Below are 24,419 nucleotides of genomic sequence, written 5' to 3' on the forward strand. Positions count from 1 at the left end.
CCAGGGGCACGTAACAGTGGAGGTGGTAAAAAGTGGTAGGATCTGGAGGTAATTTGTACAGCCAACAGAACTTGCTGATGGATTAGATGAAAGCTAGGAAAGTAAAGCATAAGGAATACTTTACATTTCTATCCTGAGCCACTGGGTAAATGATGGCACCATTTACTAAGATGAAAGGCAGTTAATCTGAGGATTGGGATATTGAAAATTTTACAGAGTTTAGGGAGGAATAAGGAATACAGATACAACATTGATAGTCATCAGCATATAGATATTAATAGGTAGTATTTAAAGCCATAAGTACTGAATGATATAATCTAAGAAAAGCAGGTAGCAAAGAGGCCCAAGGGCACTCCAACATTTAGATGGAAAGAAGAAAAGGACTCAGCAATGGAAACCAAGAAGTGAAGAGGTAGGAAAACCAAGTGTATGGTGTTCTAGATGCCAAATAAACAGTTTCAACAAGAAAAGGGTCAAATGCTATCAATCGTAAGTTTGTTATTATTTCTGATTATTTAATTAATTTGTCTCTCTCTTTCACCCAGAGAGTAAGCTCCAACAGGCTGGAACATGTCTGATTCTGTTCATCATGTATCTAATGCAATGCCTTATATGTGACTTCAGTATTGTGATCTATAAAAATATGTATTTGGTCATTCAGATAACCAAATTATATTCCTCATATATATTTGGCCTTTGTCCACAGTTCCTGGCTTTTAGCGCCCCAAAACTCTGGGAATTTTCTGAGCAATAAGAGCAATGGGGGAATCTTTTGTTCTAATATTTGGTCTGGTCCTCTATTCCTGAAATCACTTCAAAGCTATAAAATTAAAATTAGTGTCTTGTTATTCATAACAAGCCCCTTTCCACTACAACTGGGTTTATGTGGCTTTTGGAAAGCATCTAAGAACAAGAGCTGGTCACCAGAAGAACCCACCCTGTTATTAGAGGGTTGGAACCTTCAGTCTCACCTCTCTAGCCTCTGGAGAAGGGAAGAGAGGGCTAGAAATTGAATCAATTGCCAATGGCCAATGATTTAATCACTCTATCTAATGAAGCTTCCACAAAAACTCAAAATGACAGGGTTCTGAGAGTTTTTGGATTGGTGAACACATGGTGGTTATCTCAGAGAGGGCCTGGATGCTCTGCACCCTTTCCTCATACCTTGCCCTGTGCACCTCTTCCATCTGCTGTTCCTGAGTCATATCCTTTGAAATAAACCAGTAATCTAGTGATAAAATTGGTTTCTTGAGTCCTAGAACTGTTCTAGCAAATTAACTGAACCCAAGGAGGGAGCTGTAGGAACATCTGATTTATAGCCAGTCAATCAGAAGGACATGTGACAACCAGGACTTGTGATTGGCATCTGAAGTGGAGGGCAGTCTTGTGGGGCTGAATCCTTAACTTGTGCAATCTGATGCTATCTATCTTGGTAGGTAGTGTCAGAATTTATTTCAATTGTTGGACACCCAGCTGATATCAGAGAATTGCTTGGTGGTGTGGGGAAAACAACAACAAAACCACCCATGTTGGAATTGTGACGACAGACCCTTAAGTAGTTACTCTAAAAACATTTTATGAATAAATGTCTATTTGTAATAAGCCGCAAAGAAAAAAATAATAAAATTTAAAAGGAAACTAAAAAGATAAAAGAAACTGGAAAAGGTAGTTATAAAACCTGAGAGAGAATCATTGATCGGCTACCTCCTGCATGCCCCACACTGGGGATCGAGCCCACAACTCAGGCCTGTGCTCTGACTAGAATTGAACCATGACCTCCTGGTTCATAGGTTGACGCTCAACCACTGAGCCACGCTGGGCGGGCAAAAGCTGATAATTTTTATTTTGGTCATATTTTTGTTGTTAACTATGTTATAGCTTAGACTTCCCCAAATAATCAGAGGTAGAGGGCTGTAGAAAACACAAAGGAGAAGGAAGACAGGTTGAGAATCAGCATATAGGAATTGAAGTGGCAGACCTTTGACCTCTCTCCTGACTCTGGAGATCGAGGCTCTCATAGGTTCTCACAGAGTAAGATGTATGCTTCCTGAAAGGTGGAGTTCCTACCATGAGGCAACAACGGCTTTGCTGTGTGAGTACTTATGAACTGGGCTGCAATAGGAATAATCTTAAACAGCTTTTATGTAAGATGTCCTTTTATCATGGAATTATTTTCTTATACTTATCATAGTATCATATGTCTTAGAAAATATAGCACATGCCATTGGGCCTCAAATAAGAATGTAGCACATGCTATTAAGCCCCAGTTTGTCACTATGATGGTGATTCTAGAGAACAGCAACAGAAGGTAGAAGGATGGAAGGCACAGAATGAAGGAAAGCTAAAAGCACTAGGCATTAAATGGTCTGACTAGATACAACTCTGAAGATACTTTGGAGTGGGGACTGAATTCACTAAAATAAATAATAAAACAAAAATCCCTCCAATTCAGTTACCCATTCAAATAGATTTGAAACAATATACATTAGTCACTTTATAAATCACATATATCTGTATATATAAAAGGCTAAGTGACTGGCCGACCAGCCGGTAGCTATGATGTGCACTGACCACCAAGGGGCAGACGCTCAACGCAGAAGCTGCCAAGTGACAGCAACTTTGCAGAGTGCCCTCTCACACTCCGGGACCCCTCGGGGGATGTCGGACTGCCGGTTTCAGCCTGATCCCTGCAGGCCAGGCTGAGGGACCCCACTCACTCTGCAGACACTCTTCAAGCCCCGGTGCTAACCCAGGTGTGGCTGGGCAGGGAGGGACCGTGGGAGGTTGGCTCCAGGGCATGACCACCTCTCTCACCCAGTCCCACCCTGCCAGCCACCTTCTAATTAATTTCCTTTCAATGTACACGAATCTGTGCACCAAGCCTCTAGTATGTATGTATGTATGTGTGTGTGTGTGTAGATATATATATATATATATATATATATCTACACACACACACACACACACACACACACAAATGAAACTTGTAGTCCTCATCTTTTTTTAACCCCAATATAACTGAGGAACAAAGCACTTTCCAAACAGGAGCTCACTGTGGCAGTCATTTTCAAACTGAAAAGGGGGCAGAACAAAATCTGAAAAAACTTTACAGCTGATTCTGACATTTCCCATATAAGAAGGCATGTCCCATGTCCCATGTCTCTCCACTAAGAATCACTGAAAATTTGCCTGGCTGGTGTGACTCAGGGGTTCACAGTTCCATTCCCAGTCAGGCACGTGCCCAGGTTGCAGGCTCAGTCCCCAGTGGGGGGGGGGGGCGGGGGGCGTGCAGGAGGCAGCTGATCAATGGTTCTCTCTCACCATTTATGTTTCTATCTCCCCCCCTCTCCTTTCCTCTCTGAAATCAATAAAAGAATCACTAAAAATCTAGTATACATCTGACTCCTTTACTTCTTTTATTTGATAATATAGTTTTAGAAATACAAACTCATCTAAAGAATCCAGGTACTACCAGGGGATGCCACCACATGCCAGAAAGGGTTTAAAGTCACCTGATGAATGTTGCACAGCTTCGTGAAGAATTTTTCTCAGAGTTAAGACATTTAATATATTTTATAATACAATAAAAACAAAATTAGAGACTGGAGGACAAAATGGCAGCGGAATAGACAGATGTGTCCCAACCCTTGTCCCGGAGCAGATAGAATGAGCAGCTGAAAGGAATAACATCCACCCCGTATTGGCGAAGGAGACCCAGCTGGTGAGACAATTTGCAGCCGGAAAGAGCAGAGGACCCTTGGAGGAAGCCCAGGGCACTGCGACCACACAAGCAGCAGACATGTGAGCAGCCTGCTCCTGTCCAAGGAACAGCAGCCCTACAAGCAGCCCGCCCCAGGCCAAAGAGCAGCAGCCTCACGGGGCCGGCCCCTGTCCAAGGAGCAGCAGCTGTGTGAGTGGCCTGCTCCCCCATCCGAGGAGCAGCGACCATGCGAGCAGCCCGCTCCCATCCGAGGAGCAGCAGTCTGCCCACAACGGAGGAGCGGCAGCTCCGTGCAGCCTGCCCCTGTCTGAGGAGCAGCAGCTGCATGCAGACTGCACCCTGCACTCATCCGAGAAGCAGCAGCTGCGTGAGCAACCTGCCCCCATCTGAGGAGCAGCAGCCACATGAGCAGCCTGCCCCCATCCGAGGAGCAGCAGCTGTGTGAGCAGCTCACCCCCATCTGAGCAGCAGCAGCTGTGTGAGCAGCTTGCCCCCATCTGAGGAGCAGCAGCTCCATGAGCAGACTGACCCGGTCTGAGGAGCAGCAACCACATGAGCAGACCACCCACGTCCAAGGAGTGGCAGCCCTGCACAGCCCACACCGGTACGAGGAGCAGCAGCCACATGCAGCCTGCATCCGTCAGACGAGCATCAGCCGGGTGAGTGGCCTGCCCCCGTCCAAGGAGCAGCAGCCGCACATGCAGCTCGTGCCCATTTGAGGAGTAGCAGCGGCGCGAGCAGCCCGCCCCCATCCAAAAAGCAGCAGCTGCACGAGCAGCCCACACCTGTATGAAGAGCAGCAGCCCTGCGAGCAACCTGCTCCTGTCCAAGGAACAGTAGCCTCATGAGCAGCCTGCCCCGTCCTAGGAGCAGCAGCCATGCACAGCCAGCCCCCATCCAAGGAGCAGCAGCCATGTGAGCAGTCTGCCCCGATTGGAGAAGTAGCAGCCACGCAAGCAGTCTGCCCCCATCTGAGGAGCATCAGCCTTGTGATTAGCCCACCCCCATCTGAGGACCTGCAGCTGTGCGAGCAGCCTCCTCCCACCAGCCAGAGGAGCCACCATTGCTGTGAATAGCACCCACCAGAGGAGCCACTGCCAACTGAGGAGCAACCCCTGCCACGACTGCCCGAGGAGCAACTGCAGCCCAAGGAGCCACTACCACCCAAGGAGCAGGTCCTACACAACTCGACATGTAAACCCATCGGTGAGATAAAAAATGGGTAGACAAAGAAACCCCCAAAGGAAAGAAAAGGAGGAATCACCAGACAGGCAGCTAAGTGAAACAGAGGAATGCAATACATCAGAAAAGAATTCAGAATAAGGGTCATACAGTTCATAAACCAGATGGATGAAAAAAATCAACTTATGTAAGAATCAAGAAGAAATGAAGAGTGATATAGCTGCAATAAAAAATACCATGGAGCCTAACCGGTTTGGCTCAGTGGATAGAGCGTGGGCCTGTGGACTGAAAGGTTCCAGTTCGATTCCAGTCAAGGGCATGTACCTTGGTTGTGGGCACATCCCCGGTAGGAGGTGTGCAGGAGGCAGCTGATCGATGTTTCTCTCTCATTGATGTTTCTAGCTCTCTCTCCCTCTCCCTTCCTCTCTGTAAAAAATCAATAAAATATATTAAAAAAAAACACCATGGAAAGTTTCAACAGTAGACTAAGAGACATGGAGGACTGAATTAGCGAATTAGAAGACAGGGAAGCAAACCACACCCAAACTGAACTGCAATTGGAGAAAAAAATTAAAAGACACGAGGAGAGCCTAAGGGAGCTATGGGACAACATGAAACGAAGTAACATATGGATAATAGGGGTGCCAGAATGACAGGAAGAGGAACAAGGGTTAGAAAAGCTATTTGAAGAAATAAATCAGAAAACTTCCCTCATGTGGGGAAAAAAAAAGTCACACAAGCACAGAGAATCCAAAACAAAATAAACCCAAAAAGACCCACACAAAGACACATCATAATTATGATGGAAAATGTTCAAGACAAAGAGAGAATCTTAAAGGCTGCAAGAGAGAGACAGAAAGTTACGTACAAGGGATTTCACGTTAAAATATCAAATGATTTCTCATCAGGCCAGGAAAAAAATTGAAGGAAATTTACAAAGTGATGCAAAGGAAGGGACTGAATCCAAGAATACTCTAACCAGCAAGGCTATCATTCAAAATTGAAGGGAAAATAAGGAGCTTCACAGACAAAAAAAGGCTAAGGGAGTTTATCACTACCAAGCCAGCAATGCAAGAAATGCTAAAAGGACTGGTGTAAAAAGAAGAAATAAAAAGGTAAGAAGGAACACAGGCACAAAAAATTAAAATGGCTTCAAACAAGTACCTTTTAATAATAACTTTAAACGTAAACGGACTAAATGCTCCCATCAAAAGACATCAAGTGGCTGAACGGATAAAAAAAACACGACCCATATATATGCTATCTACAAGAGACCCACCTCAGAACAAGGGACTCACACGGACTGAAAGTGAAGGAATGGAAAAATATCTTTCAGGCAAATGGAAAGGAAAAAAAAGGTGGGGTAGCAATACTTATATCTGACAAAATAGACCTCAAAGTGAAGGCCATAACAAGAGATAAGGAAGGCCACTTCAAAATACTAAAGGGATCAATACAACAAGAGGATATAACCCTGATAAACATACATGCACCTAATGCAGGAGCACCCAAATACATAAAAAAAATAAAAATAAATATAAAAACTCCTGGAAGATATCAAGGGAGAGATCGACAACAATACAATCATAGTAGGGGACTTTAATACACCACTGACATCACTGGATAAATCCTCTAGACAAAAAAATCAACAAAGAAACAGCAATCAGCCCTGGCCAGTTTGGCTCAGTGGATAGAGCGCTGGCCTGCGGACTGAAAGGTCCCGGGTTCGATTTCAGCCAAGGGCACGTGCTTGGATTGTGGGCTCAATCCCCAGTAGGGGGCATGCAGGAGGCAGCCAGTCAATGATTCTCTCCCATCATTGATGTTTCTATCTCTCTCTCCCTCTCCCTTCCTCTCTGAAATCAATAAAGAAATAAAAAAATAAAAAAAGAAACAGCAATCCTAAATGACTCACTAGATCAGATGGATTTAATTGACATCTTCAGAACATTTCACCCCAAAGCCATGGAATATACGTTCTTCTCAAGTGAACATGGGACATTTTCAAATATAGACCACATATTGGGTCACAAGCAAAGTCTCCCCAAATTCAAGAAGATTGAAATCATACCAAGCATCTTCTCAGACCACAATGGCATAATATTAGAAATAAACTACAATAAAAACAATCCAAAAACTCAAACATTTGGAAGCTGAATAGCATGCTATTAAACAATGACTGGGTTACCAAAGAGATCAAAGAAGAAATTAAAACATCCTGGAAACTAATGACAATAAAAACACAACAATCCAAAATCTATGCGACACAATGAAAGCAGTCCTGAGAGGGAAGTTTATAGCTCTACAGGCCTACCTCAAAAAAACAAGAAAAAATGGTAGTAAATTATCTAACTCTACAACTCAAAGAATTAGAAGGAGAACAACAAGAAAAGCCCAGAGTGAGCAGAAGGAAGGAGATAATAAAGATCAGAGCAGAAATAAATGACAGAGACCAAAAAAACAATACAAAAGATCAATGAAACCAAGAGCTGGTTCTTTGAAAGGATAAACAAGATTGATGAACCTCTAGCCAGGCTCACCAAGAAGCAAAGAGAGAGGACCCAAATAAACAAAATCAGAAATGGAAGAGGCAAAATAACAGACCCCACAGAAATACAAAGGATTGTTAAAAAGTACTATGAACAACTCTATTCCAACAAACTAGAAAACATGGAGGAAATGGACATATTCCTAGAAAAATACAACCTTCCAAAACTCAATCAAGAAGAATCTAAAAATGTCAATAGGCCAATAACTATGGAAGAAATTGAAGCAGTCATCAAAAAGCTTCCAGCAAACAAAAGCCTGGGGCCAGATGGCTTCACAGGGGAGATTTACCAAACATTCAAGGAAGAACTAAAACCTATCCTCCTCAGAATATTGCAAAAAATTCAATAGGAACGAACACTTCCAAGCTCATTCTATGAAGCCAGCATTACCCTAATACCAAAACCAGATAAAGACAACACAATGAAAGAAAAGTACAGGCCAATATCCCTCATGAACATAGATGCCAAAATCCTCAACAAAATTCTAGCAAATTGGATCCAGCAGTACATCAGAAAGATCATACACCATGACCAAGTAGGATTTATCCCAGGGATGCAAGGATGGTACAATATCCACAAATCAATAAATGTGATACATCACATAAACAAAATGAGAGATAAAAATCACATAGTCATATCAATTGATGCAGAAAAAGCATTTGACAAAATCCAACACACTTTCTTGATAAAAACTCTCAGCAAGGTGGGAATAGAAGATCATACCTCAACATAATAAAAGCCATATATGACAAACCCACAGCCAACATCATACTCAATAGACAAAAACTAAAACCATTTCCCATAAGAACAGGAACAAGACAGGAATGGCCACTCTCACCACTCCTGTTTGACATATTACTGGAAGTACTAGCCATTGCAATCAGACAAGAAGAAGAAATAAAAGGCATCCAAATTGGAAAAGAAGTAAAGCTGTACTTATTCACAGATAACATGATACTATACATAGAAAACCCTAAAGACTCCATCAAAAAATTATTAGACTTAATAAATGAATTTGGCAATGTAGCAGGATACAAAATTAATGCCTAGAAATCTATGGCATTTCTTTTTTTAAAAATAAATCTTTATTGCTCAGATTATTACAATTGTTCCTCTTTTTTTCCCCCCATAGCTCCCCTCCACCCGGTATCCACCCCTCCCTCTGCCCTTAACCGCCCCCCCCCCACCACTGTCCTCATCCATAGGTGTGCGATTTTTGTCCAGTCTCTTCCCGCACCCCCCACAACCCTTTCCCCCCGAGGATTGTCAGTCCACTGCCTTTCTATGCACCAGTTTATTCTGTTCATCAGATTTTTAATTCACTTGATTTTTAGATTCACTTGATAGATATGTATTTGTTGTTCATAATTTTTATCTTTACCTTTTTCTTCTTCTTCCTCTTCTTAAAGAATACCCTTCAGCATTTCATATAATACTGGTTTGGTGGTGATGAACTACTTTAGCTTTTTCTTATCTGTGAAGCTCTTTATCTGACCTTCAATTCTGAATGATAGCTTTGCTGGGAGAGTAATCTTGGTTGTAGGTTCTTGCTATAGAATAAGGTTGTAGGTTCTTGCTATAGAATAAGCCCTATAGGCCCTATAAGCCCTATAAATATTCATCACTTTGAATATTTCTTGCCACTCCTGTCTGGCCTGCATAGTTTTTCTCTTGCTGCTTTTAATATTCTCTCTTTGTCTTTTGCTCTTGGCATTTTAATTATGATGTGTCTTGGTATGGTCCTCTTTGGATTCCTTTTGTTTGGGGTTCTCTGCGCTTCCTGGACTTGTAAGTCTATTTCTTTCACCAGGTGGGGAGGTTTTCTGTCATTATTTCTTTAAACAGATTTTCAGTATCTTGCTCTCTCTCTTCTTCTGGCACCCCCATAATTCGGATGTTGGTACACTTGAAGTTGTCCCAGAGGTTCCTTACACTATCTTCAAATTTTTGAATTCTTTCTTCTTTTTGCTTTTCCGGTTGGGTGTTTTTTTGCTTGTTTGTATTTCAAATTTTTGACTTGATTCTTGGCATCCTCTAGTCTGCTGTTGGATCTCTGTATATTATTTTTTATTTCAGTCAGTGTATGCTTAATTTCTAGTTGGTCCTTTTTCATATCCTCGAGGGTCTCGCTAAATTTATTGGCCTTTTCTAGAAAATTCTTGAAAAACCTTATAACTGTGGTTTTGAACTCTATATCCAGTCGTTTGCTTTCCTCCATTTCTTTCATTTGTGACCTGTTTCTTTGTCTCCGCATTTTTGCTGCTTCCGAGTTGATAGAGTGGCTTTGTGTGCTAGGTGTCCTATAGGGCCCAGTGGCTCAGCCTCCCCAGTTACCTGAGGTGGACACTCTTGGTGCACCCCTTTGTGGGCTGTGTGTACAGTCTTGTTGTAGTTAAGCCTTGATTGTTGTTGGTATCACTGGGGGGAATTGACCTCTAGGCCAATTGGTTGTGAGGATCAGCTGTGTCTACGTTGGGAGAACTTCTGTGCTGGAGACACCCTTATGAGACAAGACTTGCTTCAGTGGGTCTTTGGTGCTCAATGAGTCTGCCCCCTGAGTGTGTCCCTTATGGATCTGAGGAGTTGTAATCTGGATGGTCCCACTCTGACCCCTGGGTACACTGGCTCTTGGATCTACAAGGAGGTGTTAATTTAGCCTCTGCCTGAGGTCACCCAGCAGGAGCTATGGAGATATCTGCAGATTCCTCTTCTTTGTTTGACTTTTGGAGGTGCCCAGATGAGGCCCAGCTGTGAAGCAATCCTAGCTGCTGCGGAGCCTTGGGTCTTCCTTTGGATGTTCTGGGTCTCACTGACTCAGCTGCAGTTTGTTAGGTAAGTTTAAAATTCAAAGGACCAGGCCATTCATACGCAAAAGCCTCTGCGCTCAGCTTGGATGGTGCTGAGTCTCACGGTGGAGCAATCAGCAATGGCTTCGTGGGGCGGGATCTCAGGGTGGAGCAAACAGCGATGGCTTCCCGTCGCCCTGCCCTAAGAGGCCCCTGGTTCTCAGTGTCCTGCGGTAATGTTGCAAGCACCTCTGAGAGAAAGCCGCCCTTGAGTTTCACCCGCTGCCTGACAGTTCAGTTTCTCTCCGTATGAGTCTGGGTCTCCAGAGTCTCACCCGGAACTGGAGTTCAGAGCAGTCGGGAGCTTTTGTCTCCCTCCTGATTGAGAAAGCCAGCTGTGTACTCAGTTGCCAGCCCTCTCCGCATGCGCGCGCCTCCGTACTGCTGCCTTCTGCAGCTCCTGTAAGTCTCAGTGTGCTTTTCTCTTTCCTTTTAGTTGTAGAATTTCCACTCAGCCAGCTTTCCTGTGGTTCTGGATGATGTCTGTTTTGTCTTTTAGTTGTAGTTTTTAAAATTGTTTTGCGAGGCAGAAGTTTAGGTGTTTACCTATGCCGCCATCTTGGTTTCTGTTATGGCACTTTTTTATACCAATAGTGAACTTACAGAAAGAGAGACTAAAAAAGCAATCCCATTTACCATCGCACCAAAAATATTAAGATACCTAGAAATAAACTTAACTAAGGAGGTAAAAGACCTATATGTGAAAAACTACAGGACACTGAAAAAAGAGATAGAGGAAGACATAAACAGATGGAAGAACATACCATGTTCATGGATTGGTAGAATCAAAATCATCAAAATGTCCATACTACCCAAAGTAATCTATAGATTCAATGCAATCCCCATTAAAATACCAACGGCATATTTCACAGACCTAGAACAAACTTTCCAAAAATTCATCTGGAATAAAAAAAAGACCCCAAATAGTGCAGCAATCCTGATAAACAAAGTAGGTGGGATCTCAATACCAGATTTCAAGCTGTATTACAAAGCCACTGTTCTTAAAACATCCTGGTACTGGCACAAGAACAGATATATAGATCAATGGAATAGAATAGAGAACCCAGAAATTGACCCAAACCATTATACCCAATTAATATTTGACAAAGGAGGCATGACCATACAATGGAGTCAAGACAGTCTCTTCAATAAATGGTATTGGGAAAATTGGACAGATACATGCAAAAAAATGAAACTAGACCACGAACTTACACCATACACAAAAATAAACTCAAAATGGATAAAGGACTTAAACATAAGAGAGGAAATCATAAAAATACTAGAGGAATCCACAGGCAGCAAAGTCTCAGACATATGCCGAAGCAATTTCTTCACTGATACTGCTCCTAGGGCAATGGAAACTAAAGAGAAAATAAACAAATGGGACTACATCAAAATAAAAAGCTTTTGCACAGCAAAGGAAACCATCAACAAAACAACAAGAAAGCCCACTGCATGGGAGAACATATTTGCCAATGTTATCTCTGATAAGGGTTTAATCTCCAACATTTACAGGGAACTCATACAACTTAACAAAAGGAAGATAAACAACCCAATCAAAAAATGGGCAATGGACCTAAATAGATACTTTTCGAAAGAAGACAGAAGGAAGGCCAAGAGACATATGGAAACATGCTCAAAGTTGCTGATTATCCGAGAGATGCAAATCAAAACGACAATGCGGTATCATTTCACACCTGTCAGAATGGCTATTATCAACAAATCAACCAACGACAAGTGTTGGCGAGGATGCAGAGAAAAAGGAACCCTCGTGCACTGCTGGTGGGAATGCAGACTGGGTGCAGCCACTGTGGAGAACAGTATGGAGTTACCTCAAAAAACTAAAAATGGAACTCCCATTTGACCCAGTGATCCCACTTCTAGGAATATATCCCAAGAAGCTAGTAACACCAATCAGAAAGGATATATGCACCCCTATGTTTATAGCAGCACAATTCACCATAGTTAAGATTTGGAAACAGCCTAAGTGCCCATCAGCAGATGAGTGGATTCAAAAACTGTGGTACATCTACACAATGGAATACTATGCTGCGGTAAAAAAGAAGGAATTCTTATCATTTGCAACAGCATGGATGGAACTGGAGAGCATTATGCTAAGTGAAATAAGCCAGTCAGATAAAGATAAATATCACATGATTTCACTCATGTATGTAATATAATGATCAACATAAACTGATGAACAAAAACAGATCCAGAGACAGAGAAGCATCGATCAGACCGTCAAACCTCAGAGGGAAGGTAGGGGAGAGTGGGGTAAGGGGAGAGATCAATCAAAGGACTTGTATACATGCATATAAGCCTAACCAATGGACACAGACAACAGGGGCGTGAGGGCATGAGTGGGGTGGTGATTTGGGGGGTAATGGGGGATGAGGACACATATGTAATAACAGAATCAATAAAGAAATTAAATAAAACAACAGATGAACAAAACAGATCCAGAGACAGAGAATCATGTAATCCTATTAACAACAATTTCAGATAATTCTTCATATAATTTTTGTGTTCTTTCACTGAATTTTTCTTAACCAGTCATGTTGGTATTTACTTTATAGTGCCTATTGTATTTGTGGCTGCCTCTCCAAGGAAGGCAGTTGGCAAATTGGAAAGAGCTTGGGCCTTTTTGAATGCGTCAGAAATGGGTTCAGATAACCACTTCTAGCACCACTAGTTTTCCCAGGCTACTAAGTCTCCATAAGACGGGGATACTACTACTGCCTAGATCAGTGATGGGCAACCTTTTGAGCTTGGTGTGTCAAACTTCGCCAAAAAACTGAGCATAACTCGGGTAGTGTGTCACTTTGAGGGAAAAAACATTATTTCGCAAATGTTTCATCCCAGGAGCAGCAAATGTTTTATCCTCGGCATGCGGCCGCCTTAGCGGCCGCGTGTCATCAAAAATGGCTACGCGTGTCAGTGCTGACACGCGTGTCATAGGTTCACCACCAATGGCCTAGATATAACTGTGACACTGCTGTGCATGTGACAATAATGTGTAAAGGCACCATGAGCTCTCCTTTGTCCAGTCTGCTGCTGCTGTATTAGTTTTCCATTAACAGTGACACCTACCGGTGGAGTCCTGTGGTGGAAGTCAAGGTTGATAAAGATTTTCCTAGGTACCACTCAGATGTTTTCCTTTCTTAAAACAGCTTAAAATGATTAAATTATAAGGTAGCCATACTTTTTAAAACACATTTATGAAAACGTTGGCCAAGCACTTTTTTAAAAAACTTTTAATTTGAGATACAGTTGACCCTTTAACACCTCAGGGGTTAGAGGTACTGACCACTCACAGAGTCGAAAATCCAGTTATAACTTAAGTCGGCCCTCCATGTATGTAATTTCCTAACCACTGGACCCACACAATTCAAACCCATGTTGTTCAAGATCAACTGTAATTAAAGATTTATAGTGCAGCCCTAATCGGTTTGGCTCAGTAGATAGAGGGTCGGCCTGTGGACTCAAGGGTCCCAGGTTCGATTCTGGTCAAGGGCATGTACCTTGGTTGCAGGCACATCCCCAGTAGGGGGTGTGCAGGAGGCAGCTGATCGATGTTTCTCTCTCATCGATGTTTCTAACTCTCCCTCTCCCTTCCTCTCTGTAAAAAAATCAATAAAATATATATTAAAGAAAAGATTTATGGTACAAAATTACTATACAGAGAAGTACCCTTCACCCAGTTTTCCACAGTATCATCTTAAATAACTAAAGTACAATATCAAAACCAGGAAAACGACACTGGTACAATTCACAGAGCTTATCAAATTTTACCAGTTTTACATGCACTCCTCTGTGTGTGCGCATAAATCTATGCAATTCTGTCATCAAAGGAGATTCATGGCCCAGCACTGTTTTGTTTCTTATGGTTGCTATGCTTTTTTCAAAATCGAATAATAAAAACAATATTTATAAGATATCTGCTTTAAACTTGGCTATAATTCTGATATCTTCACCTCCAGTTTAACAGACCAGAAAATAGTATTTACATAGCATATAATCGTACAGGGTGGGGAAAATGTAAGTTTACAGTTGTATGTGAAACAGTTTTGTTCTTGTATTATTATCTACTAGTAGCCCATTTGCAGGATTCAATCCTGCAAGCGGCCGCTTCGGCCGCGTGCACTGCCGCTGCCGCAGCCTTGGGGCCACCACACCTGCACCCGCGCGCCGCTGCCGCCCACCGCGCTCCGCCACGCTCCGCCCCGCCGCGCTCCACCCCGCCCCGCTCCGCCCTGCCGCGCTCCGCCACGCTCCGCCGCGCTCCGCCCTGCCACGCTCCGCCCCGCTCCGCCCCGCTCCGCCCCGCTCCGCTCCGCCCCGCCGCGCTCCGCCCCGCTCCGCCCGTGCTTTCCCTCTGGCAGCCACCTTGCTTTCTTCTTTTCCTCTCTCTTCCTTCTAAGTTGTCTTCAGTCTTCACTCCTCCCTCCCTCAGCGTATGCAAATTAACCGCCATCTTTGTTGGGTAATTTGCATACTCGCCCTGATTGGCTGGTGGGCGTGGCTTGGGTGTAGCGAAGGTGTGGTCAATTTGCATATTACTATTTTATAAGGTAAGATTAGTTAGTGTTCCTAATACAGGCACAACTATAAAACTACTTTTGCCACACCCTGTATTTTGACTGATAAACTTGGATGTAATATCCCAAAATACCATAACATTTTCCAAAACTTGTGTTGGCCTTTTTTCTGATTGAGACATGCATAAAAGATTCTTGGTAGAAGAGAGCAAAACAGCTCTTCTTTCTAGGCCTGCACCTGCTGTCAGAGTGAGCAGCAGCAGGCTATTGGATGAGGTATTGGTCGTGTACAATTTCTTAACATAATTTTCTCCAGGAAGAAACTCTGATTTTTAAAATGTATAAAACATACACATTCAAAGTGTAAGAGGCTTCATTAAACAGCATCATTTAACACTCTGATTATAAAATATATTCATTTTGGTCTTGGCTCAGAACATAGAAAGTTGGAGAAATACTATTTGCCCTTTGATGTAGCCAGGGCAGCAGTCATGCTAAATACTGGTAGGTATTTTGCTTGTTGCTGGAGGATGTTTATTGTTGTTTTTAACTATAGTGGTTGTCCAATGAGAAATTTAAAATTCTGAACAGTAATTAAACTAAAATTCAAGAATGAATTCCGTTCACAAGAATAATCAGATACAAAGTAGGGTAATTTCCCTCAAAATGAAGACTGCAGTAGGCCTCTGCGAGGAAAGCAAGAGGCAAAAACCTACAAAGCTCAGCTCTTTTTGAAACCTGGTGCCACACTAATACCAGGCATCAGAACACAGTCACACCAGTATCTTTTTTCTAATTATCCTTTTCCTGTCCACTGGCCCCCTGCTCCCACTTGCTGCTTATGAAAGATTGGAGAACAAGAAAGAACCAGATTATTTATGGAATCTGTGAAACAAAGAAAATATTATGCCTGCTCTTTCTCTTCCAAAAACAGGAAAATCACTATGCTTTGTTTTGTAACAGAAACAGAGAAGCCTCCGAGAGAATATACAAATGAAAAACTCAAGAACAATAATGTGCTAATTTAAACTAAATTAATTATAGGTTGAAGTTTAAAATCCAGCTGGTGAATACAAAAGTTTTCTTAAAATTATAGATATAACTAAGTGGAGAATGTAATCTAAAAGTTTTTGCTATGCTAAACTTTTACATTCCTAGACAAATGTCAATAAAAAAATTATGAGCACCCAAGAAGGGAAAGTTAGAAAATATTCCAGCTCTTCCTGAATCTAGTCTTACAAGTATAATTTCATTGTTTTATTGCAAGTAATGTGAACTCTCTGCATTTCAGAAAATACATATGAAATACTATATAATAAAACCCTAATATGCAAATCGACTGAACAGCAGAACGACCAGTCGCTATGATGCGCACTGACCACCAGGGGGCAGACGCTCAATGGAGGAACTGCCCCCTGGTGGTTCCTCCATTGAGGAACCCGGCTCATGGCTGGCAAGTGCAGCGGCGATTGCGGGAGCCTCTCCTGCCTCCTCAGCAGTGCTAAGGAGCAACGAGCAGGTGGTCAGTAAGGAGTGAGGGGTCCCAGACTGTGAGAGGGATTCCTGGACTGTGAGAGGGATGTCTGCCAAGGGGTCCCAGGCTGCAAGAGGGAGCAGGCCAGGCTGAGGGACCTCCTCCTCCCCCCCTCACGAATTTTGTGCACTGGGCCTCTAGAACATACTCCAAAGCGACTGGTAGACAATGTATTTTCTCCATTTGTTAGACAGTAAATAGTTTATAACACAAACAGTCATATAGAAAAGAAGACAAGCTCACCCCCTTAAGTCTCTAAGGACTCATTTTTGTATGTTGCCTCTCTGTTTTATATCTTATTTATATTTTATACAAAAGCTGCAATTTCACAGAGAAATAGTTATTATATGCAAATAAGTTCACTGTGCTGTGGGTAATCTTAGTCTTTTGACTAGGCAACACTTATGACACTTTAAATATAAAACTTCCATTAACAGGCAGTAAAGTCTATGTGTTGTCCTTTGTAGATAAAAATGATACACTAATATATTATTATTATTATTATTTTTTAATATATTTTATTGATTTTTTACAGAGAGGAAAGGAGAGGGACAGAGAGCTAGAAACATCGATGAGAGAGAAACATCGATCAGCTGCCTCTTGCACACCCCCTACCGGGGATGTGCCCGCAACCAATGTACATGCCCTTGACCGGAATCGAACCTGGGACCCTTCAGTCCGCAGACCGACGCTCTATCCACTGAGCCAAACCGGTTCCGGCTATATTATTATTATTAATCTATGTGTGGCTTCATTTATGTTTTCAGTGGTAGTGATTATTCTGCATTAAGCTCTGACCAAGTTTTCCCTGAAACTAATAGAATCTTCTGAAATATAGCTGGTTGGGTTAGGGATGCAATTTGTGACAAACCAAGACAACCCTTAGGCCTCATTAACGGATGCTCTAAGAAAATGATTAATGGAGCACAGACAAAATGGAGCCAACAATCTTCACTGTTGCCCCAAAGCATATTAATATATAATATGCAGCCCTCAAGCCCTCGACAGATACATTACCTAGCTGAACATTTCCTTCTGGTCAACATTAGCTATAGGATTTATATAATTTGAACTATCAGCACTTCTACATCAGATGAATACAGCAGGAACAGTAAAATCTGTTTCATGATGAACAAACCTAAAACTCTAATGAAGTATGTTCATCCAGAAGGAAGGAAACACACATACAGAGACACTGTCATCATCAGTTAATTTCATCACATTCCTCAGAATGTATTAAAATAGTATTATTCTAGGGACCTCCCAGAGTCATTTATAACTACAATAAGTGATGACAGAATAATTAGCCCACAGAACTCACAAGAGGATTGATTACCTGATAGTCTGGTTTTGTAAAATAATCCAAAGAGGAGATGTGGTCCAGAAAGATGGTGAATTCTGGAGGGAGATGTTTCAACATAAGCTTGTGGTCATACCTCTCCTTAATAGAGCCTACTTGCTCCTGGGAAGAAAAGAGAAATGGAACCAAAGTCAATTTCTCTTGGTAGCTACACATTAAAAGCCTCTCAGGAACAGTCTCAAGGGTATGTGCTGGGGATAATTAAGTATAAAGCACGAACTGAGCTCATACTAATAGCTTAATGCATACTGCTTTAAAGGGTGGGGAGGGGAACTGTAATGCAGAACCAAAGGATAACACCGAGTTCTGCATCAATGAATCGTTAGCTCTCCCCCAAAACAGTTGATCTTAAATCTGGTTATCAACACAGGTGTTTACAGTTTTCAAATCAAACAATATAATGTGACGATTAAAATAAGAGTTTCATTGATTTATAAAAAAGGAAAAGAGAACAAGTAAAAATAAAAACTAAGAGGGAAGACTAGAAATCAAATCAGAAATAATAATTGTACTTAAATTAGTATCTATTCCTGTGTACATAGAAAAAGTCATAAAATTAACTAGATCTCTAATATCAGGTCATAGAGACAAAAATATACATATTTGGTATTATATAGTGAAAGTGCTTGTAATTTTAATTCTTATACCTAAATATATTCTCAATCAAGATGCCTACAAAGGAGGAAGTTTTATTATTTTCCCTACCCAAAATTGACATTTCCATTTTCAAAATTACCTTGTCTTTTATTTTTCTCCATGGCAGCTGCCCAACCACAAACTCCACCAACATGTAGAATAAGGACCAAAGGTCATCATGTCTTCCCATTTCCTTCATAAGCAAAACAAAATTCAGTCACATTATATTAATATACTCCCTGTGAGTATATTACATTGTCTAAGACCTAACTATTGTGTTTCATCCTATAACAAGGCCTAAACATTTAAATATAGTTCCCACAAATGAGAGAGAGAGAGAGAGAGAGAGAGAGAGAGGGCACACACTATATAGCAATGTACATGGCAGAAGGAATATACTGAAGAACTTGATATAAAGAATACCCCAAACCCAGAATGCTGGCAACAATATAATTAACAGCCCATTAATTAATAAATGAATTCATTAAGAGGAGAATGTAGTTGCTAAGGAAAGGGGGAAGGGAAATTAGTGTTTAGTGGGTACAGAGTTTCAGTGTTGCAAAATGAAAAAGTTCTGGAAACCTGTTGCACAATAATGTGAATATACTTAACACTAACGTATTGCACACTTAAAAATGGTTATTATGGTAATTTAATGTTATGTGTTTTTTAGCGCAATAAAAAAAAGAAATAAAGGAAATACTAGGAGCCAAAATTAAAGGAAAGCTGGAAATAAGATAAGCCAACTGCTGCTGAAGCTTCTACTTTGGCTGTTTTGGAGATACTGTCAGGTTTTATCAACCACACTTTTATCAATCAGGAAAAGAGACAGGTGTAAAAGCACTGAGCCTGCGTAAGACAGGAGTTGCAACTGAGCAACTCCCCCCACCATCACCTTATAGCTAGGACTCTCAGAGGGTGATCTTTAGTGCAACATTAGGTATGTACATTATAATATACTAGAGGCCCAGTGCACAAATTCATGCACCCGTGGGGTCCCTTGGCCTGGCCTGACGGATCAGGCTGAAACCAGCTCTCTGACATCCCCCGAGGGGTCCCGGATTGTAAGAGGGTGCAGGCTAGGCCGAGGGACCCCACTGGTACACGATTGGGGCCGGGGAGAGACGTAGGGGGTTGGCCAGCTGGGGAGGACCGTGGAGGGCTCTAGGGCATGTCCAGCCCATCTCACTCAGTCCCAATCGGCCAGACCCCAGCAGCAAGCTAACCTACTGGTCAGAGCATCTGCCCCTGGTGGTCAGTGCACGTCATAGCAAACAGTTGAGCTGCCTTAGCATATCATTAGCATATTATGCTTTGATTGGTTGAATGGCTGACCTGATGACCAGACACTTAGCATATTAGGCTTTTATTATATAGGATTTTTTTTTTTGGTAGAATTTAACCACTCTCAAGGGATAAAGTGAGTAGTTAAAAAGAATTTTCCCTGAGAGTTTGTTACTGCAGGCCTGCCCCTCTTTCAAGATTTGGGAATTAAATTTATATCACTTTTATGGTCTGGGAAACCAAGCCCAGGAATGAAGTATTTTCTGGGTGATTCTGTCCACCAATGATGACAAATGAAAATCCTTTCAAGATAAAAACACCATTAAATTCAGGACTTCTATGAGGCCCACCAAATAGAAGCTCATAATGTGAAATTATAAAATATATTATAAAGCAGGCTCCCATATCTTGACAAGAGAAACTGTAAATAATAGAATTAGATATTAAAAATTTTCAGAAATGGAATTATAGGATACAGAATATAAAATAAGAAAGCTTAAACAAAAAAATAAGATTAAAGTCATGAGAAAGGAACCATATATTATCCAAAAAATAAAGATAAAAATACCAATTAGAGTTGAATAAGGACCAAAAGAAATCTAGAAATAAAAAGTATAATTATAGAAATTAAAAACTAAATTGACAGGTTAAAAATCTGATCAAACAGCAGAAAAAAAGAATTAATGAACTGGAAGAGAGATCTAAAAAGATTATCTAGAATGCAACACAGAGACACAAAGAGTTAGAAAATCTGAGAGTGAACTTAAGAGGCATAAAGGACAGAACAAGAAGGTCTAACATACACTGATTTGGAGATATCGAAAAAAGGCATAGAGAGAAATGGAAAGGCAGTATTTAAAAAAGTAATGTCTGAGAATCTTTCAGAATCAATGAAAGATAGGAATGTTCACATCTAGGAAGCATAACTCTCAAACAGAATAAATATAAACAAATCCACACCTAGGCATGTTTGAATATATCTGCAGGACACCAAAGACAAAAAGTAAATATCAAAAGTAGGCAAAGAAAACTAAAAATTAAATACAAGGTATCAATGATTAAATGAACAACGATCTTCTCAATAGCAACCACAGAACCAGAAAAAAGTAATTTCTTCAAAGTACTGAGATAAAATAAGTATTAACAAAGGATTAAAATGTAGGACAACAATAAGATGAAATAAATAGTCCTCATTTTGTTTGGAAATTATTCATGTTAAAAGTTTAAGGAGAAAGAAAGAAAGGAAGGAAGGAAGGAAGGAAGGAAGGAAGGAAGGAAGGAAGGAAGGAAGGAAGGAAGGAGGGAGGGAGGGAGGGAGGGAGGGAGGGAGGGAGGGAGGGAGGGAGGGAGGGGAAAGAAAGGAAAGAAAGGAAGGAAAGAAAGGAAAAGAAAAGAAAAGAAAGGAAAAGAAAGGAAGGAAGGAAGGAAGGAAGGAGGGAGGGAGGGAGGGAGGGAGGGAGGGAGGGAGGGAGGGAGGGAGGGAGGGAGGGAAGGAGGGGAAAGAAAGAAAAGAAAGGAAGGAAAGGAAGGAAAAGAAAAGAAAAGAAAGGAAAAAAAGGAAGGAAGGAAGGAAGGAAGGAAGGAAGGAAGGAAGGAAGGAAGGAAGGAAGGAAGGAAGGAAGGAAGGAGGGAGGGAGGGAGGGAGGGAGGGAGGGGAAAGAAAGGAAAGAAAGGAAGGAAAGGAAGGAAAAGAAAAGAAAAGAAAGGAAAAGAAAGGAAGGAAGGAAGGAAGGAAGGAAGGAAGGAAGGAAGGAAGGAAGGAAGGAAGGAAGGAAGGAAGGAAGAAAGAAAGAAAGAAAGAAAGAAAGAAAGAAAGAAAGAAAGAAAGAAAGAAAGAAAGAAAGAAAGAAAGAGTGTATTATATTTAGCAATTACCAAATCAGAATAGCAGAGTATGGAAGAAAGAAGTTATCAGAACTATCTGGGAAATCTTTTTAAGTTAGACAAGCACCTGTTAAGGTTTCATTATTTGTACTCCTGTGTCACCACATAAACTGGCAATCGCTCTGAAGCAGTGTTACCGTGTAAAGCATTCTACTCCTCAGGTGTGTTAGGAGCCGAAGAGAAAGGTACAAACCACTATTATGCGCTATGAAATTCCTCTACCAAGGGCAGATGAATAACAAGTTGGCAGGTTAACAGAGTAACTTTCAGATCATTCTGTGCTGGAGAGGCTTTTAGAAGATCTCTACTCTTCAAATTAAATCTCTAATAGCAATTTGGGAAATGCTTATAGAGCTCCTATGATTTCTGAAAATGTTTATGCTTAGCTAAAAAAGAATGTCCTATTTCAAAGATCCAAAGTTGGCATAATACTTTAATAGAATCTATATATATATATAAGGCTAAGCGACCAGTTAGCCAACTGGCCAGTAGTAAAGATGTGCACTGACCACCAGGGGGCAGAAGCTCAACGCAGGAGCTGCCAAGCGACAGCAACTTTGCAGAGTGCCCTCTCACACTCCGGGACCCCTCAGGGGATGTTGGATTGCTGGTTTCGGCCCAATCCCCACAGGCCAGGCCGAGGGACCTCACCTGCCGGAGGGACCCCTGCTCACTCCACAGACGCCCTTCGAGCCCCGGTGCCGCCCCAGGTGTGGCTGGCTGAGGAGGGACCATGGGAGGTTGGCTCCAAGGTGTGTCAGGCCCGTCCTACCCTGCTGGCCACCTTCTAATTAATTTCCTTTCAATGTGCATGAATCCGTGCACCGGGCCTCTAGTTAACTGTAAAGCTTAATACTTATTTTGTAAGAATCTATCTGGAAAATAAGAGTACCTTCTTTTCAAGGCAGAATAACTGACTAAATGCCATAAAATAAAACAACACTGAATCAAAATGAATGAGTTAAAATGCTTGGCAGAGTGCTACCCACTGATAAAAATACTTTTCCTATTTTTAATTTATAATCACATCATAAGAAACCAAATTAATTGGGACATAGCATACACAACCTCAGCATACTCTTCCTTTATATTTAGCATTGGTCAAATTTTCATTAAAGCAATTTTGGCTTCCCAGAACAAAAATAAGGTAACAAAAGATCAAGAAAAGATTTATCTTTATTTTATCAAGCAATTACTTGTTAAATTTCTCAATTCCATCTAAACAAGTTCAAGGATTGAGAATCCTTAAAATACCCACCTTTTCTACTCATAATTAAGGCTCAGGTTAAGGAAAAAAATCAGAGCAAAACAAAAGGACCAAAGGAAAAAAAAAAGGTGGGGGGGTATTAAAAATTTAACCCAAGAGGAAAGGTATATTTACTAAGATAAAAATTTTAAAGTCTGCATTTGAGATCTTCATGAAAACAAAATATTACAGGAGAAGGGCTGCCATAGATGAGATGCATATTATAGATAAAACTAGAGGCCCGGTGCATGAATTTGTGCACCAGTGGGGTCCCTCGGCCTGGCCTGCAGGATTGGGCCGAAACCGGCTCTCCGATACTCCCTGAGGGGTCCTGGATTGCGAGAGGGTGGCAGGACAGGCCAAGGGACCCCACCAGTGCACAATTGGGGCCAGGGAGGGACACGGGAGGTTGGCCAGTCGGGGAGGGGCCACAGGAGGGCTCCAGGGCGTGTCCGGCCCATCTTGCTCAGTCCCGATAGGCCGGACCCCAGCAGCAAGCTAACCTACTGGTCAGAGCCTCTACTCCCTGGTGGTCAGTGCATGTCATAGCAACTGATTGACTGGTTGACTGTCTGATCCCTAGTAGTCAGTGCATGTCAAAGCGAGCGGTTGAGCAGCCTTAGCATATCATTAGCATATTACTCTTTGATTGGTTGAATGGATGACTGGACACTTAGCATATTAGGCTTTTGTTATATAGGATGATGACCCCTACATTTCACTAGGTATTGTAACAGTATGGTATTCCCAAATAATTTCTAGAAATAGAACACAAATGTTTTATTTCTTCAAAATTTTATATTAAATTCATTAATACTTATTTACTTATACCTATTAAGAACACAAGATTCCCCATACATATATATACTTCACTATTATCTTTCCTGGCAAATCTAATTTTATTTTCTATGCAGATGCACACATCTGTTATCCACTATATACCTTACCATGCATCAGTATTACTAATGCTTTTCCCTCTTTTCCAAAGCAATTTCCACACCTTTGTACTCTTAAAAAAGAAATCAATCTAACTCAAGCCATCACCATGCTTATACAGACATGACTCTAGTTCAGATACCTACTCTGTTCCGATGAGCATTGATTGATGCATAACGAACTGTCCCTCGAAAGCCTGCCACAGCTCGAGGCTACAACAAAACCAAAAAAGAATAATAAATAAGCTTCAAATAACAAAAGATTCAGTACACTTGAGCCATAAAGTGGATGTGAGAAACATGTGCATTACTGACAACAAAACACTACTTAAATTTCTAACTTTTGCCTGGCTGGTGTGGCTCAGTGGTTAAGTGTCAACCTATGAATCAAGAGGTCACAGTTTGATCTAGGTCAGGGCACATGCCTGGGTTGCTAGGCTCAATCCCCAGTAGGGGGTATGTAGGAGGCAGCCAATCAATGATGCTCTCTCATCATTGATGTTCTCTTTCTCTCTCCCTTCCTCTCTGAAATCAATAAACATGTATTTTTTTTAAATAAAATAAAGTGGCATTTATAACAAATAAACTATGTATATTAGAAAACATTAAATGCTTTCATATGCTCAGAATCCTGCCCAGTATCATAGTACACGAACTAATATTCAGGCTCTGGTAAAAAAGTATAGTAAGACCATGAGGAATCG

At 41.4% G+C, this 24,419-nt stretch overlaps 1 protein-coding gene across 3 annotated transcripts in view; it reads right to left on the reverse strand.

The window, feature by feature from the left end:
* The window catches only part of TTBK2 (tau tubulin kinase 2), a 158,492-nt gene that overhangs the window by 43,894 nt on the left and 90,179 nt on the right, over positions 1–24,419 (reverse strand). For all 3 annotated transcript variants that reach the window (XM_079769307.1, XM_079769309.1, XM_079769308.1), the window contains 3 exons: positions 23,863–23,928; positions 18,467–18,559; positions 17,707–17,832 (listed from right to left, as the gene is read on the reverse strand). In XM_079769307.1, coding sequence (XP_079625433.1) covers positions 17,707–17,832; positions 18,467–18,559; positions 23,863–23,928 — 285 coding nt within the window. The remainder of the gene's footprint in view (positions 1–17,706; positions 17,833–18,466; positions 18,560–23,862; positions 23,929–24,419) is intronic.

The sequence above is a fragment of the Cnephaeus nilssonii genome, assembly GCF_951640355.1.
Source record: "Cnephaeus nilssonii genome assembly, chromosome: 4".
NCBI lineage: Eukaryota > Metazoa > Chordata > Mammalia > Chiroptera > Vespertilionidae > Cnephaeus > Cnephaeus nilssonii.